This window comes from Lepidochelys olivacea, assembly GCF_965140295.1.
Source record: "Lepidochelys olivacea isolate rLepOli2 genome assembly, chromosome: 2".
NCBI lineage: Eukaryota > Metazoa > Chordata > Testudines > Cheloniidae > Lepidochelys > Lepidochelys olivacea.
Window position 1 is genome coordinate 16,490,407 of NC_140412.1, and position 17,422 is coordinate 16,507,828.

General features: G+C 43.0%; 1 protein-coding gene across 12 annotated transcripts in view; it reads right to left on the reverse strand.

Annotated features, from left to right (window-relative positions):
- Nucleotides 1-16,365, reverse strand: part of PHF20L1 (PHD finger protein 20 like 1) — an 87,789-nt gene extending 71,424 nt beyond the window's left edge. For 11 of the 12 annotated variants that reach the window (XM_084619719.1, XM_084619725.1, XM_084619720.1 and 8 more), the window contains exons 1-2: nucleotides 16,158-16,365; nucleotides 13,607-13,719 (exon numbers count right to left, since the gene is read on the reverse strand). In XM_084619719.1, coding sequence (XP_084475845.1) covers nucleotides 13,607-13,689 — 83 coding nt within the window. In that variant the 5' untranslated portion in view covers nucleotides 13,690-13,719; nucleotides 16,158-16,365. The remainder of the gene's footprint in view (nucleotides 1-13,606; nucleotides 13,720-16,157) is intronic. The other variant, XM_084619722.1, reaches the window with a different exon arrangement.
- Between the last annotated feature and the right edge of the window lie 1,057 nt (nucleotides 16,366-17,422).

Genomic DNA, 17,422 nt, shown 5'->3' on the forward strand with positions numbered 1-17,422 from the left:
ACTGACTGCAGAACTAAAGAGAATGACCTGGTCAAGTCACTCCAAATTTAGTCCCTGCACCCATGTCTGCCCAGGCGCTCCCAGCCGACGTGGCCAGGAGCACCTCGGACATGACGATGACGGCTACCAGTCGTACTGTACCGTCTGCTACCACAAGGCAAGGGGTTGCTGCTACTGTGTAGCAATGCCGTACCGCGTCTGCCAGCACCCAGGAGACATAGGGTGACGGTTACCTGAGCGGGCTCCATGCTTGCCGTGGTATGGCGTCTGCACAGGTAACTCAGGAAAAAAGGCGCGAAACGATTGTCTGCCCTTGCTTTCACGGAGGGAGGGAGGGAACGGGGGCCTGACGATATGTACCCAGAACCACTCGCGACAATGTTTTAGCCCCATCAGGCATTGGGATCTCAACCCAGAATTCCAATGGGCAGCGGAGACTGCGGGAACTGTGGGATAGCTACCCACAGTGCAACGCTCCGGAAGTCGACTCTAGCCTCGGTACTGTGGAAGCGCTCCACCGAGTTAATGCACTTAATGCACTTAGAGCATTTTCTGTGGGGACACACACACTCGAATATATAAAACCGATTTCTAAAAAACAGACTTCTATAAATTCGACCTTATTCCGTAGTGTAGACATACCCTTAGAATGGCAGTAAGAGATGATAACCTACCAACCCAGCAAGATTCACAGTACTGGTCTCTCTCAAGCAACAAAACTTTACCCCCAATATGAGCCTCCAAAGTCCCAGACTTTCAAGGGCCACCATTGCCCACTCATGAAGGGCCTGTATGTTATCACTGTGGCTAACCCAGGCACATACAATGGGAATGCCCTATGATGGAAAGTACTATTTGACCAAGCAGGGGAGAATCCAAACCAACCAACAGAACGGACTCCGAAGCCCTTCATGATCCCAATAAAAATAGGTCCAAACATGGTGGAGGGGTATAGACAAACTCTACTTCAACAGGACTTAGTCTGATCCAAAGTCATGGATACAGAGTGGTCAGTCCAGATTTCCTGCATCCATGGAGAAATCCATATGTACCCAACGGCATCTGCCATTTTGCAGGCAGCAGACCAGATAGGATCACCTACCCCGGCCAGTGATCCTGGGACGCAACTGCACACATCTTCAGACCCTCCTGGGAAGAGAATCTGTTCCCTCCACCCCGGACACTCTTCAGATGCAAGAAAAGCCCCCCACCCTCAGATGTCTAGGACCTATTCCCCATTGCTCACTCTGATCTTTCTGAAGTCTCATGGAGTTCCCAAGGCTCACAGAAACAGCCAAAGTCATCTCAGAAAGGAGGACGAACCTAGGTCTGAGGCAGAGGTGACACCGTGGAGCCTGGAGAAGAACCTTTCCAAAGGATAGGCCCTGGAGAAGGAACATCCTAACAGTCTGTAGGTTATCCCCTACCCACGTACACTGCAGAGCTCCTTCCCATCCTAGACTACAGCATCCCGAGTTACACCTTTGACATTGTGGCAGCTCAGCAGGATGACCAGACACTCTGGGAATGTTTTAACCAATTCAGCACAGTCAACAAGATGGTCACCTCTGAACACATCTCTCTCCAGTTGCCCCGGTTTGAATTCCATGAGACATGTCCAAATTAAAGGACCCAGATATCAACTCCTCGTCCCCAAGCCCAATCAGTGGCAGCTCTACGGCTAGCCCATATTCTTCCCATGGCCAGACACCTCGGTAAGGTGAAAACCCAAGAAAGACTGTTGGCTGGATTCTTTTGGACAGCGATATATAAAGAGGTAACCGATTTCTGCTTACTATGCCCCAGTTGTCAAAAAGTAACCCCAAAGGGTTGGGGCTAGGTCCCTTTCATGCCCCTTTTGAATGGATAAGGGATTGATATAATAGGCCCAATCACTTTTGGTACTTGTGGACAATGCCACTTGATATCCAGAGGCAATGCCCCCATGAAACACCTCTGCCTCCACCATAACACAATAGCTGCTCCAAGTGTTTTCCCAGGTTGCCCTTCCATTGGAAGTCATCACAGATCAAGGGACAAATTTCACGTCCCAGGTGCTCCAGTAAGTTTAGGCACCATTGAAAGTATGACCTCTCCAGACCACAATCTACCATTCCTAGATGGATGGTCCGGTGGAGCAGTTCAGTAGGACTCTCAAAAATACATTAAAGGTTTACGGAAACAGAGGCCAAAGATGGGAACCAGCTGCTCCCCTATCTTCTGTTTCCAGTGTGAGAGGTACCACAAGCCTGAACGGGCTTCCACCCTTTCAAGCTTCTTGATGGGAAACAGCCTTGAGGAGTGTCAGACTTGGTTAGTGTGTCTTGATAAACTAAACCTGTCCTTCAATGTCTCATTCAAATAAGGGAAAGGTTAGAATGCTTGAGACCCACTTTTCCCAAACTAACCTCTTTCAGGCCTAACAGACCCCAATGTGACAATACAGTAAAGGGTCTAGAGCCAGAAGACCAAGTGCTCCTATTCCTTCCCAGCAAGCTCCTGGACAAATGGCAGGGCCCATATGAAGCGTTCCAGTGGGTAGAACCAGTAGATTACAAAATTCATTGTCCAGAAAAGAGAAAACAAAGGCAGATTTATCACGTAAATCTGTTAAAATCCTGGAAGGTCCAGGAAATCCTCTTCATCCATCTGGAGGAGGGAGAAGAGGTTCTGGGGCCTCAGCTTCCTAAACTGGCCAAAACCGGGAGTGAGGAGGTGCCATCTGAGGGTTAATAAGCAGAAAAAGCAAACAAAACACCCTCCCAAGAGCTTACAAGGTAGTGGTCTTCCCCACAAACAGAACAAACCTCCTTGATGACTCTCCACATCTGCATAGGGCCAGGAGCCAAGCCCATTAGAAAATCCTATCAAACCCCAGAAAGCATGAAACCTGTTAGTTCAGGAAGTACAGGAATTGTTAAGATTTGGTGTAACTGAGGAATCTCATGGCCTCTGGCATAGTCCAGGGATTTCGGTACCAAAGCCAGATGGGACCATCCAATTTTGTGTAGATTTCTACCACATAAATGTCATTTCTGACTATGATGCATATTCGATGCCCTGAGCTGATGAACTGCTGAATCCTCTTGGTCAAGCCCACTTTATCACAACATGAAATCTAACTAAGGGCTATTGGCAAATTCCCCTTACTATCAACTCCCAGGGAAAAAAAGCCTTTTCTACCTCAGTGGACCTATTCCAATTTGTTGCCATGCCCTTTGGTTTGCGAGGGTGACCAGCCACCTTTCAAAGGCTGATGGACCAAGCGTTATTGCCCCACCTTCATCATGCTGCAGCCTACCTAGATTATGTGACGGTCTACAATCAGGACTGGCCCACCCACCTCCAGAACCTAGCAGCCGTTCTTCAAGCCCTAGGAGATGCCCATTTGACAGTAAACCTAAAGAAGTCCAGGGTGAGAAAACAGGATACAAAATACTTGGGGAATCTAGTGCAGAACAGTAAGGTATAACCCCTAATGGACAAACTTGAGGTGCTAGCAAACATCTCCATACCAAAAACTAAAAAGCAGGTCTGGGCCTTCCTAGGTCTATAAAGGTACTATAGAAGATCTATGCCTGACTTTGCCTTATTAGCAACACCTTTTACTGACCTTGTGGAAAAAAAAATCAGCCCCTCGACAAGTCACGTGGTCCCCCCAGTGTGATTAAGCATTTCAGAAAATTAATCTGATTCTATGCTACAAGCCAGTATTGCACAGACCTGATTTCTCTTGAGAATGCAAGAGACATCTACCACCACTGGTGCAGTGCTATTCTAAACCTTCCATGGACAAGAGCACCCTAATCATTTACACAAGTAGGGGAAACCCAGGATTATGTCATCAAGAAAGAATGTCTGACCATACAATGGGCCATAAAGCCATTCAGACACCACTTGTGTTTGGAACACCCTTTGTCTGGGTCACTGACATGTGGCACTGATGTGGCTCCAAACAATGAAAGACCTGCATGACACACTGAGACTTAGCCCTACAGCCCTTTCAAATTTCAAATAAGAGTATCAGCCTGGGTAGGACCATAGGAATGCTTCTTTTCAAGAACTGAAAAGGACTGGGTGCTTGGCAGAGACAGCCCCAAAACTCCCACTCAACAGGGGAGGGGGAAAAGTATGGGAAGGTATAAGGGATACCATTCCTTTTAAATCAGAGGAATGCCACTGGCTGATTAGCCCCTCCTACTACACCTGAGAAGAGAGCTGGAACTTAATTAGCTGATCCTTACAAAAGACAGCAGCAGAAAATGGAAGGAGGGACTGCAACACCTTCCAGAAAGCTAAGGAACAAGGGCTGTGCTCCCCATGGACTGCTACTGGAGTGACAGCAGAGAGAAATTGCTCCAGAAACCAAATGGACGGAAGTTGCAACTGTCTGAAGTGCTTTGTTACTGAGACTCTGAGGTAAGCGCCAGGAAGTTTTGGGTTGCTGAGGTTTCTAGCATGAGGGGGAAATTTGGGGGAAGGGACTACTCGGCCTGCACAGACTTTGAGGAGAGTCTATGAGGTTTTGATTTGTTTTGTTAGCACGTCTTAAAATAAAACAATGAACCCTGCTGGAAACTGCTTCCCTGGATTCTGTGGGAGAGCTCAGACAGAACTAACCCAGGGAGCGAGCTGGCTCTGCAAGAATAAAACCTAGTCCAGTAGGAGGAGGCAGCTATAAGAAAAGCCTCAATCCTTTACAAATAAACAGTAGTATTTCCATTAAACAATATTTCTCAGCATAGATTTGTAGGCAGGCCAGAATGATGAGTTGCAATACAAAAAAAAAAAAAATGGAACTTATTAGCTAGAGACAAAGGGTAACAAGAAAACCCAAATACATTAGAAGCAAGAGGAAAACCAAAGACAGGGTAGGCCTGTTACTCTATGGCGGAGGGGGGCAATAACAGAAAATGTTGAAATGGCAGAGGTGCTTGATGACTTCTTTGTTTCAGTTTTCACCAAGAAGGTTGATGGTGATTGGACGTTTAACATAGCGAATGCCAGTAAAAATGAGGTAGGCTCAGAAGAGGCTAAAATAGGGAAAGAAGAACTTAAAAATTACTTAGACAAGTTAAAAGAAAAGGAGGACTTGTGGCACCTCAGATTAACATTTATTTGAGCATAAGCTTTCGTGAGCTACAGCTCACTTCATCGGATGCATCCAGTGAATGTATCCAATGAAGTGAGCTGTAGCTCACGAAAGCTGATGCTCAAATAAATTTGTTGATCTCTAAGCTGCCACAAATACTCCTTTTCTTTTTGTGGACACAGACTAACATGGCTGCTACTCTGAAACTTAAGACAAGTTAGAGGTCTTCAAGTTTCCAGGGCCTGATAAAATGCATCACAGAATACTCAAGCAGCTGACTGAAGAGATATTTGAGCCATTAGTGATTTATCTTTGAGAAGTCCTGGAAGACAGGAGAGATTCCAGAAGACTGGAAAAGGGAAAATATAGTGCCAATCTATAAAAAGAGAAATAAGGACAACCCAGGGAACTACAGACCAGTCAGCTTAACGTCTGTATCCAGAAAAATAATGTAGCAAATAATTAAGCAATCCATTTACAAACATCTAGAAGATAAGGGGATACATATACAGTCAGCATGGATATGTCAAGAACAAATCGTGTCAAACCAACCTGATAGCTTTTTTTGACAGGGTAACAAGCCTTGTGGACGGGGGGGAAGCGGTAGACATGGTATATCTTGACTTTAGTAAACTCTTTGAGACTGTCTCACATGACCTTCTCATAAACAAACTAGGGAAATGCAATCTAGATGGAGCTGCTATAAAGTGGGTGCAAAACTGTTTGGAAAACCATTCCCAGAGTGTAGTTATCAGTGATTCACAGTCATGCTGGAAGGGCATAACAAGTGGGGTCCCACAGGGATCAGTTCTGGGTCCAGTTCGGTTCAATATCTTCATCAGTGATTTAGATAATGGCATAAGAATAAACTTAAAGTTTGCAGACGATATCAAGCTGGAAGGGGTAACAAGTGCTTTGGAGGATAGGATTAAAATTCAAAAAGATCTGGACAAATGGTCTGAAGTAAATAGGATGAAATTCAATCAGGACAAATGCAAAGTACTCCATTTAGGAAGGAACAATCAGTTACACACATACAAAATGGGAAATGACTGCCTAGGAAGGAGTACTGTGGAAAGGGATCTGGGGGTCATAGTGGATCACAAGCTAAATATGAGTCAACAGTGTAACGCTGTTGCAAAAAAAAGCAAACATCATGCTGGGATGTATTAGCAAGAGTGTTGTAAGCAAGACACGAGAAGTAATTCTTCCGCTCTACTCCATGCTGATTAGGCCTCAACTGGAGTATTGTGTCCAGTTCTGGCAGCCACCTTTCAGGAAGGATGTGAACAAATTGGAGAGAGTCCAGAGAAGAGCGACAAAAAATGATTAAAGGTCTAGAATACATGACCGATGAGGGAAGGCTGAAAAAATTGGCTTTGGTTAGTCTGGAAAAGAGAAGACTCAGATGCAACATAACAGCTTTCAAGTACGTAAAAGGTTGTTACAAGGAGAAGGGAGAAAAATTGTTGTTCTTAACCTCTGAGGAAAGGACAAGAAACAATGGGCTTAAACTGCAACAAGGGAGGTTTGGGTGGGACATTAGGAAAAACCACCCTAACAGTTTGGAAGTTAAGCACTGGAATAAACTGCCTAGGGAGGTTGTGGAAGCTCCATCATTGGAGATTTTTTAAGAGCAGGTTAGACAAACACCTGTCAGGAATGGCCTAGATAATACTTAGTCCTGCCATGAGTGCAGGGAACGGGACTAGCTGACCTCTAGAGGTCCCTTCCAGTATTATGATTCTATGATTAAGCCTAAATCCCAGTCTTTAGAGATGAGACTATTAATCCACTGAACCACAGTGTCTGCTAAAATGACTGCCTGCCAAATTCAACTAAGAATAACTTTGCATGGATCCAGCAAACAAGACCAAAAATACTGTGATTGAATCTGCTATTTTAAGACCATTTGCCTTGAAGTCCACACATTGTAACATTTTAGATCCTACATCTTCAAGCTATGGATGCTTGAACAGTTGTTGTCAGTTTGTAAATAGGTATGCCAAAATTCACTACTGGAAAAAGGAAAAGTGTGAATATTCTAACTTTTTTTTCTTGATTGAATAGCTCATATCTCAATATCTCACTGAAGTTCCCAGGTCCAAAATTTGCTGCCTTAGAATTGCTATAGTGTAATCTGAAACCTTACAGTAGTTCCCGCTGTGGGTTTTCAAGCAATAATTAACAAACATTCTACCCAGAGCTGTGTTGACAAATTTTGATGAGTCACATAACATAAGCAAAAGATTTGTCAATAAGAGCCATGTTAACTTCCATTTCATTTGGAAGAATTAATAGAAAAATGATGTCTGCTATATAGAATAAAAACACATGAAGTTCCCTCAAACCCAACAGACTATTATAAATGGAAATTATAAAATTACCATATATTGATGTTCAATGGTAGAAGTGTTTTTGAATGTATACTTTCCCATCCAGTCACAATTTCTATTTGACTAAATGTTCATTTTTAAATTAATCAGATTGAGTTTAAAATAGATTTACCAAGAGTTCTTTACTACAGCACAAATGGAAAAGACACTATAGAGATGTTTCAGAGTAACAGCCGTGTTAGTCTGTATTCGCAAAAAGAAAAGGAGTACTTGTGGCACCTTAGAGACTAACCAATTTATTTGAGCATGAGCTTTCGTGAGCTACAGCTCAAGCTAATGCTCAAATAAATTGGTTAGTCTCTAAGGTGCCACAAGTACTCCTTTTCTTTTTACTATAGAGATGAAGTTCTGAAATAATGAATACGCCTGTTTTCCTTAAAAAGAAAAGGAGTACTTGTGGCACCTTAGACTAACAAATTTATTTGAGCAAATAAATGTTAGCCTCTAAGGTGCCACAAGTACTCCTTTTTCTTTTTGCAGATACAGACTAACATGGCTGCTACTCTGAAACCTGTTTTCCTTAAGTTGTTTGCATGAAAACAGTCTACTTCTGCTTGATAACAAACAATTGTTGTTCAAAAACAAAAAATCCTCATTTGGTAGCTTTCAATAATTAACTCAACAGGTTGCAAACATATTTGAAACAGTATTCACTAATCCCAAAAAGGATCACATGACATTTTGATTTAAAAAAAACTAGTGATATAAAATTAACATGGCACACATTAAATGGATTAAAAACTGGCTACCTGAGAGGTCTCAAAATATAACTGTAAATGAGGAGTCATCACTGAGTGGTTGTGTTTCTAATGGGGTCCCACAGGGATCAGTTCTTAGCCCTACACTATTTATCATTTTTATCTATGACCTGGAGGGAAAAAAGTCATTACTGATAAAGTTTGCAGACGATACAAACTGAGGGAGTGGTAAATAATTAAGAGGACAGGCCACTGATACAGAGTGATTTGGATCACTTGAGAAACTGGGTTGAAGCAAACAAATACGTGTTTTAATATGACTAAATGTATTCATCTTGGAACAAAGAACCTAGACCATACTTACAGAATGGGGGACTCCATCCTCAGAAGCAGTGACTCAAAAAAATTTGGGGGAGGATGGTGGATAATCAGCTGAACATGAGCTCCATTGTGGCCAAAAGAGCTACTGTAATCCTTGAATGCATGAACAGGGGAATCTCGAGTAGGACTAGAGAGATTTTACTTCTCTATTTGGCACTAGTACGACCACTGCTAAAATACTGTGTCCAGTTCTGGTGCCTACAATTAAAGAAAGATGTTGATAAATTGAAGAGAGCTCAGAGAAGAGTGACGAGAATGATTAAAGGATTAGAAAATATGCCTTAATAATTTCAAAGAGCTCAATCTAGTTAATTTAACAAAGAGAAGTTTAAGGGGTGACTTGATTACAGTCTACAAGTATCTACTGGGGAACAAATATTTAATGATGAGCTCTTGAACCTAGCAGAGACAGGTATAACATGATCCAATGACTGGAAGTTGAAGCTAGACAAATGCAGGCTGGAAATAAGGTGTAAATTTTTAACAGCGAGAGTAATTAACCTTTGAAACAAATTTACCAAAGTGGATTCTCCATCACTGACAATTTTTAAATCAGGATTTTTTTTAAATAAAAGATATTCTAAGCATTATTTTGGGGAAGTTCTATGGCCTGTGTTATAGAGGAATTCAGACTACATGATAACAATGGTTCCTTCTGGCACTGGAATCTGTACATTTAAAATTATCCAAACTTCACACTGTTTTACAGAACTGGACTACTACGGCTGGATAATGACATATTATTTACTTCTCTCTCTCACGTTCTAACACTTGCATCCCATGTGAATTACAGAAATTGTAAGGTAAAATTGGTAAGGACAAGTTTTAGTTACATGATTTAAATCTTAAACAACGGCTCAAAGTTTGGTTTTTTTCTCCAACCTTAATATTCACGTTAAAGTTTCCATATTAACACTTAATTTTCACAGTGTAATAATTAATACAGGGCCTCTTTTTCAACATAGCCATTTGTCCAGTATATGGTATTCTTTCAGTAAGAATAAAACTGAAACTCAAATATAAGACACTGTAGAAATACAAAGTGTTCTACAAACAGTCTCTTCACCCTAGTGAGGTGGAAAGGGGGCTACATTTTACAGATAGGTTGAGTGACTTCCTTAAAGTCACATTTGAAGTCCAAGGAAGATACAGAAATAGACCCAGACTTCCTGAATCCCAGTCCTGTGCACTAAACACAAGCCTGTCCTTCCTTCCTTACCCAAAAGGCATATAACCCTATATCTGTTCCATGGAGAGACCTCCTTCATGGACAAACTTTCACCCCCTCCGTTGTATTAATTAGCCCAGTACTAAATCCCCCCCACCCCCATACCCCTTCTTCCATTCTAGACCTTCCACCAAACTGACAATCAGGTCTCCCAGTCTGCTAAAACCGAAAGAAAAGACTACAGAACTGCTTCCTGTTTGTTGCTGTCACTCCAAATCTTACAGAAAAAAATCCTTTGGATCTCTACCCTGTGAGGAAATAAAAATCAACCTAGACAATCTAGTCCCTTCAGTCAGTTCTGTTCACAAAAGATAACATTCTTCATCCAATGAAGTGAGCTGTAGCTCATGAAAGCTTATGCTCAAATAAATGTGTTAGTCTCTAAGGTGCCACAAGTACTCCTTTTCATTCTTCTAACAGGCACACGCTGGCAAGCTCTTGCCACCTGGCATCTACTACATAGGCCAACTGTCCCTTTTCTGTGTCTCCTTCACTACACACTTTTCCTGGATTTGCATCCTGTCATTATTTGTACTACTATAGCACACAGAAGTCCTAGTCATGGACCCAGCTCCCCCTGTGATAGGCGCTGTACAAACACAGAACAAAATGATACCCCTGCCCAAGGAGCATACAATCTTAGTATGAGATGAGAGAGGATCTGGACAGACAAGAGAGAGATCAGGAATTAGCAATTTGTTCCTGGGAGAAATAATGGGTCCACAGGATCACAAAACAAGAACAGAAAGGAAGGGGAGGTCACATTAGTTTTATAGCACCCATGTATAAGCCATGTCTCCTATGCCAGAAAGCTTACAGTCTAAGGCCTGATCCTGTAAACATTTTAGTGCCTGCGGAATCTAGTCCTGAATGGACACTGTAACAAACAAAAGCAGAACCAAAAAAAGGACTTTTTAAAAACCTCAAGACCAATGTGTACTTTTTTAAGCATTCCATTTTAAGCAATTTATACACCCATTCCTTTATTTAATTACCTTTACCTATTTGTTTTGTTCTTAATAGTCCTACTAAACCTTCCTCGATGGCTTTTATCTATTACTAAATAGAGTTGAATTTACGACTAATTTAGTTGAGTTTAAAACTAAAGGAATTGTAAGAATTGTATCTGTTCAAAGAACTGCCTTGTGTAACTGTGTATCATACATGTATTTCATAAAAGGTATTCAGTTACAAAGAAACTATCGTGGCTATGTCTACAAAGTGGTAAAACCATGCAAGCAATAAACGAGCTTAAATATGCTCACTGACTTCCTTGTCCAGTGTGGACAAAGCTTCCCTCACCAGTCCCAAACTGACTGTCAGTCACCTAAGCATATAACAGGTTTCAGAGTAACAGCAGTGTTAGTCTGTATTCCCAAAAAGAAAAGGAGTACTTGTGGCACCTTAGAGACTAACCAATTTATTGGAGCATAAGCTTTCGTGAGCTACAGCTCACTTCATCCACAGCATGCATCCGATGAAGTGAGCTGTTGCTCACGGAAGCTTATGCTCCAATAAATTGGTTAGTCTCTAAGGTGCCACAAGTACTCCTTTTCTTTTTGCGAATACAGACTAACACGGCTGTTACTCTGAAACCTGAGTGTTGATAAAATAGAAAGATTTAAATTGAACCCTAGTCTGACATGGTTTTTTGTTCCCTTCAAGAAACAATGTTAGACAGAAATGCAGTAGATAAATGACTTGTGCAAGTTATATAATTTTTTAAAGTATGCTCAGTACAATTTCTCAGTATATAGCTGAGATGGATGCATTTTAGTTGGAAAACAGGCAAATTTTAAAGTCAGCAGGGCCCCTTAAGTGACAGCTGAGCAAATTAGGTGTAAAAAAACACATGGACTACTAAAATAAATCGTACCTTGGGGTGAAACTATTTTCACAGAAGGACAAAATTTTCTCTAACAAGCTCCCTGGTTATTGATATAAATTCATTTTTAAAAAAAATGAAAGAACGTACATCTTCTAGTTTCCAGTGTTTTAGTTGCACAATTTTAATATTTATTCCTGTTCCTGTGTATAAAGTTGTTAAATTTTACTTAGTTATATAACTATGTGCTAGAGATATGGTGAACCCTGTTTAGATATTAAATTGAGGCAAATCTGTTTTTAGCTCCTGTACATACTGGCATAGGTCTATCATGACAGTCTATCATCTTTGTCAAATATTCTTAAATGACTGTTAGTTTTACAGCACTATATTGGCAGTCTCAACCTTTTTACATTCTTTGAACATAAAGTACTAATTTTATGGAGAACAATTTATTTCAACTCACCATATCTCTGTAGCACCAACTAAGAAGAGTAATGTACCATGGAATGTGGTTCAAAAATCAGTTCTATTTTCTTTTCGACATACACTGATTATTTCGAAGAAAAGGATTTGTTTGAACAAAGTACTGCTGGTAAAATGTGCTAGTTTGACAGCCCTGGAAATTTAAACCCTCTTCATATAGATACTCAAGCAGTATTTCCTCTGTAGACAATTTAACCCACGGAACTCACTGACATACAATATTATTGAGGGCAACAGGATTAGACATTTGTGAATAAGAACATCCATGGTTATATCAGAAAGAATGAAAATATGCAAGGGATTTTGACCCTTATGACCGATGGCATCAACCACTTACTTACTCATAGGAGTTAAGAATAAACTTTTTCTGAAGCATAGAGCACTAACCACTGACAGGATCAGACAGACTATTGGTCTTATCCACTATAGCAATAAGTCCTTCAAATTGACTGAAACAGTACTTCCAAACAAACCAGATTGTGTTACTAAATTTTGATTAAGTTTGACTTTTCTCTCCGAGTAAACAAATATTGCAAGACTGAGCCCTGGTGTACACTACAGAATTACTTTGGTATAACTGCATTGCTCAGGGGCTGTGAATAATCCACACCCCGAGCAACGTAGTTATACCGATCTAAGCACCGGTGTAGGTGGTGCTAAGTCGGCAGGAGAGCTTCTCCACCTGGCATAGCTACTGCCTCTCGCAGAGGTGTATTAACTAAGCTGACAAGGGAAACTCTCTCCTGTCGGCTTAGAGCCTCTTCATTAAAGCACTAAAAAGGCTGAGGCAGCATTTTAAGCAAGTGTTGATCCGTTCTTCCAATCCTATTTTACTTCCAATCCGAGCTCTAACAGAGTTGGTGTGGCCAAGTCATAACTTTGGTACTTCCGTTTCTCCACTGTCAAATGGAGAGTTACCTAAAGTTACCTACCTCAGGTGTACAGTAAGAATTTTAATGCACAAGAAGTTTTATTACTGAACGCTACATCAAGTTTTCAGTTTTAAAATTTGTGAAATCTGCTTACACCTTAAAATTAAAACAAAACTGGCTCCTTGAGTTATTACTGGAGTTACACACAAGTGCACTTGACCATCTTGCATGCAACACTGCATGCCAGAGTATTCTGAATGAGTTTTTCATTTAATACCACAGTTAATAAATATTTTTAGCAGATACAGACTGTCATGATAGACATATGCCAGTACCAAAGAGAACAAACTAATGTCTAGAAAAAGGATCATGACTAGAAATACAAGATAGCCATGCAAGAAAACACAACATTTTCTTTCAATTTGATTTTTTTGGAGGGATGGTTTCCTGAAATTTTATAATTGCTTTAATTTTTTTTTTTTTAATATAAGGATATTCATCAAATTAGTATATGGACTGATTGGTTTGTATTAACAATTAATGTATCAAACAACTGAAACTAAAGACAGATTACAGTACAGATGGAAGAAATTTGACCTAATTAAGCATTGCATGATGTCTTCCTTACCATTTTTGTAAGTAGTCCAGTGCTTCCAAACGAGCACCGATCTCAAACGTGATCCCTGGACGACTTGGAGGCTTTTTACTCATCTTGATAACTTCTATTTTCTTTTCCCCCTACTTTCAGAGAAAAATATTTTTTATATTACAAAGCAGAAAGCACCGTTAATTAAAAATACAAATAGCATTCCAAAAGAATATATTTTAACCACGAACAGATATAAATCTATTATAAATGATAGCACTTATCACTATAGGATCTAGTAGTGCACTAAAATTGGAAATGTTTAGATTGTTGTGCATAATATAAAAAGTATATACAAATAGTATTCCTTAATCCCCCCCACAAACAGCTACACCATCAACCTGCAATCTATTTAGTTTGAAAAATGAGATACAAATGTGTTCTAATAATATACGTGGCCCTAATTCCCCATCAGCTTTAGTGATGTTATAATCACATTTTCCTAGTTTTAAAATGTTTCCCCCCTGCCCTGTTGCTGTACAAAAGGCCACACAAACAAAAGGGACAAGTGACTGACTATACAGAGGAAAGAATAACTATAGAAACGTACTGGCTAATGAACAACATAAACTGACATAAATATTTTTCTGTGTATTTTTTCCTATAAGCTTTCTGTCAATCCTGAATCTAATGTGCAACAATAGCAGGTAAAAAGAAAAGGAGTACGTGTGGCACCTTAGACTAACAAATTTATCTGAACATAAGCTTTCATGAGCTACAGCTCACTTCATCGGATGCATGCAGTGGAAAATACAGCAGGGAGATTTTATATACACAGAGAACATGAAACAATGGGTGTTACCTGATCACTCTGTGTGTATGGTAAGGTGAGCTTTACCAGCAGGAGAGGAAAAAACCTTTTGTAGTGAAAATCAAGGTGGGCCATTTCCAGCAGTTGACAAGAACATGTGAGGAACAGGAAGGGGGGAAACAAACATGGAGAAATAGTTTTACTTTGTGTAAAGACACATCCACTCCCAGTCTTTATTCAAGCCTAAATTAATGGTGTCCAGTTTGCAAATTAATTCCAATTCAGTAGTCTCATGTTGGAGTCTTTTTTTTTTTTGAAGTTTTTTCGTTGAAGAATTGCCACTTTTAGGTCTGTAATCGAGTGACCAGAGAGACTGAAGTGTTCTCCGACTGGTTTTTGAACGTTACAGTGTTAATTCTTGACGTCTGATTTGTTTCCATTTATTCTTTTACGTAGAGACTGTCCGGTTTGGCCAATGTACATGGCAGAGGGGCATTGCTGGCACACGATGGCATATATCATTGGCCAAACCGGACAGTCTCTACGTAAAAGAATAAATGGAAACAAATCAGACGTCAAGAATTAACACTGTAACATTCAAAAACCAGTCGGAGAACACTTCAGTCTCTCTGATCACTCGATTACAGACCTAAAAGTGGCAATTCCTCAACGAAAAAACTTCAAAAAAAGACTCAAACATGAGACTACTGAATTGGAATTAATTTGCAAACTGGACACCATTAATTTAGGCTTGAATAAAGACTGGGAGTGGATGTGTCTTTACACAAAGTAAAACTATTTCTCCATGTTTGTTTCCCCCCTTCCTGTTCCTCACATGTTCTTGTCAACTGCTGGAAATGGCCCACCTTGATTTTCACTACAAAAGGTTTTTTCCTCTCCTGCTGGTAAAGCTCACCTTACCTGATCACTCTCAGTGTGTATGGTAACACCCATTGTTTCATGTTCTGTGTGTATAAAATCTCCCCACTGTATTTTCCACAGTATGCATCCAATGAAGTGAGCTGTAGCTCACAAAAGCTTATGCTCAAATAAATTGGTTAGTCTCTAAGGTGCCACAAGTCCTCCTTTTCTTTTTGCGGATACAGACTAACACGGCTGTAACTCTGATAGCGGGCAAGAGCATTTCATCCAAAAGGACCAGTTTTAAGTTGACAATGTCACTATTTAAAGTCATATGGTGCATAAAGGGCCCCCTTAAGGGCCTTGGTCTGGTCTGTGTCCTTCTGGGTTCAGGGGTGCTGGAGCAAGAGCTCCAGGAGTTGGGCCATTCCGTTTATCTGGGTTGGGGAGGATGTAAGGGATCCCTCAAGCCCTGGTCTGTGTGGGTGACTTTCTGGGTGGGAGGGCGTGTGCAGAAAAACACCCAGCCCCTGGGCCCGTGTGCCTGTCTGGGTTGGGGAAAGGTGAGCTGTAGGGGATGCCCCGGACCCCGGACCCATCTGTTTCTGTCGGGGGTGGGTGGGGGTGGAGGATCCCCTGGGCCGCTCCGTCTCTGGAGGGGAGCCGCCGGGCCGCTCCGGGTCCCGGGGGGAGCAGAAGGAGCCCCCAGACATCAGCCACCTCTGGGGCACAGGGAGGTTTAAAACCCCCGGCCTCGGCCCCGCAGAGGATGCTCCCCAGGGACCGGCCCCGAGGAAGCCTCAGGCCACGGTTCTGCCTGCGCCGGTGCAGGAGAGGCGGGAGACACCCAGGGCCCGGGCTCGGCTCGGGGGGGAGAGGCCCGGGAGCCCGGCCCGTACCCCGCAGCCCCGGACTCCTTACCGCCTTCTCCGCTTCTCGGGACAGCAGCTGGGCCTGTGGCGGCCCCGAGCCCGATCCCGGCCCGGAGCCCGAGCCACAACCCCAGCCCCAGCCGGCTCCGCAGGCCGCGGCGCCTCCCGCTCCGACCGGGGACGGTGGGCGAGCAGCTCGGCGCGGCGGGGTGCAGCTCCCTCAGAGCCCCATCGTCCCCTCCGCCTGCGCCCCGCCCCTCGCGCCCCAGCGCCCAGCCGTGCCGTCACCTCCCTGCGACAGCCCGAGGCGGGGCAGGGCGCCGCCATCACCCCCTCACGTGACCAGGGAGCAGCGGCGCGACAGCCGCTTTACGGCGGGGCGGGACGAAGGAGCTGGAACAGCGGGGGAGCGGGCGCGAGGGTGAAGGGGGGGGCTCGCCTCGGTGCTGTGTGGGGCGGGGTGTAAGTCAGTGTTATGGGGAGGGGGCGGTTTGGGGAATAAGTTAGTAGGGGGATGAGGTCAGTGTTATGGGGAGCCGGCGGTTTGGGGTATAAGGTAGCAGTAGGGGGATGAGGTCAGTGTTATGGGGAGCTGGCGGTTTGGGGTATAAGTTAGCAGTAGGGAGATGAGGTCAGTGTTATGGGGAGGGGGCGGTTTGGGGAATAAGTTAGTAGGGGGATGAGGTCAGTGTTATGGGGAGCCGGCGGTTTGGGGTATAAGGTAGCAGTAGGGGGATGAGGTCAGTGTTATGGGGAGCCGGCGGTTTGGGGTATAAGGTAGCAGTAGGGAGATGAGGTCAGTGTTATGGGGAGGGAGTGGTTTGGGGTATAAGGTAGCAGTAGGGGGATGAGGTCAGTGTTATGGGGAGGGAGTGGTTTGGGGTTGAAGGTAGCAGTAGGGAGATGAGGTCAGTGTTATGGGGAGGGAGTGGTTTGGGGTTTAAGAGAGCTGTGAGGGGATGAGGTCAGTGTTATGGGAGGGGGCGGTTTGGGGTATAAGTTAGTAGTAGGGGGGATGAGGTCAGTGTTATGGGGAGGGGGCGGTTTGGGGTATAAGTTAGCAGTATGGGGATGAGGTCAGTGTTAGGAGGAGGGGGTGGTTTGGGGTATAAGTTAGTGGGGGATGAGGTCAGTGTTATGGGGAGGGGGCGGTTTGGGGTATAAGTTAGTAGCAGGGGGATGAGGTCAGTGTTATGGGGAAGGGGCAGTTTGGGGTATAAGTTAGTTGTAGGGGGATGAGGTCACTTATGATGGTGGAGTGGGAGGAGGGGTGGTTTGGGGGTACAAGTTAGCTGTGGGGGGATGAGGGTCAGT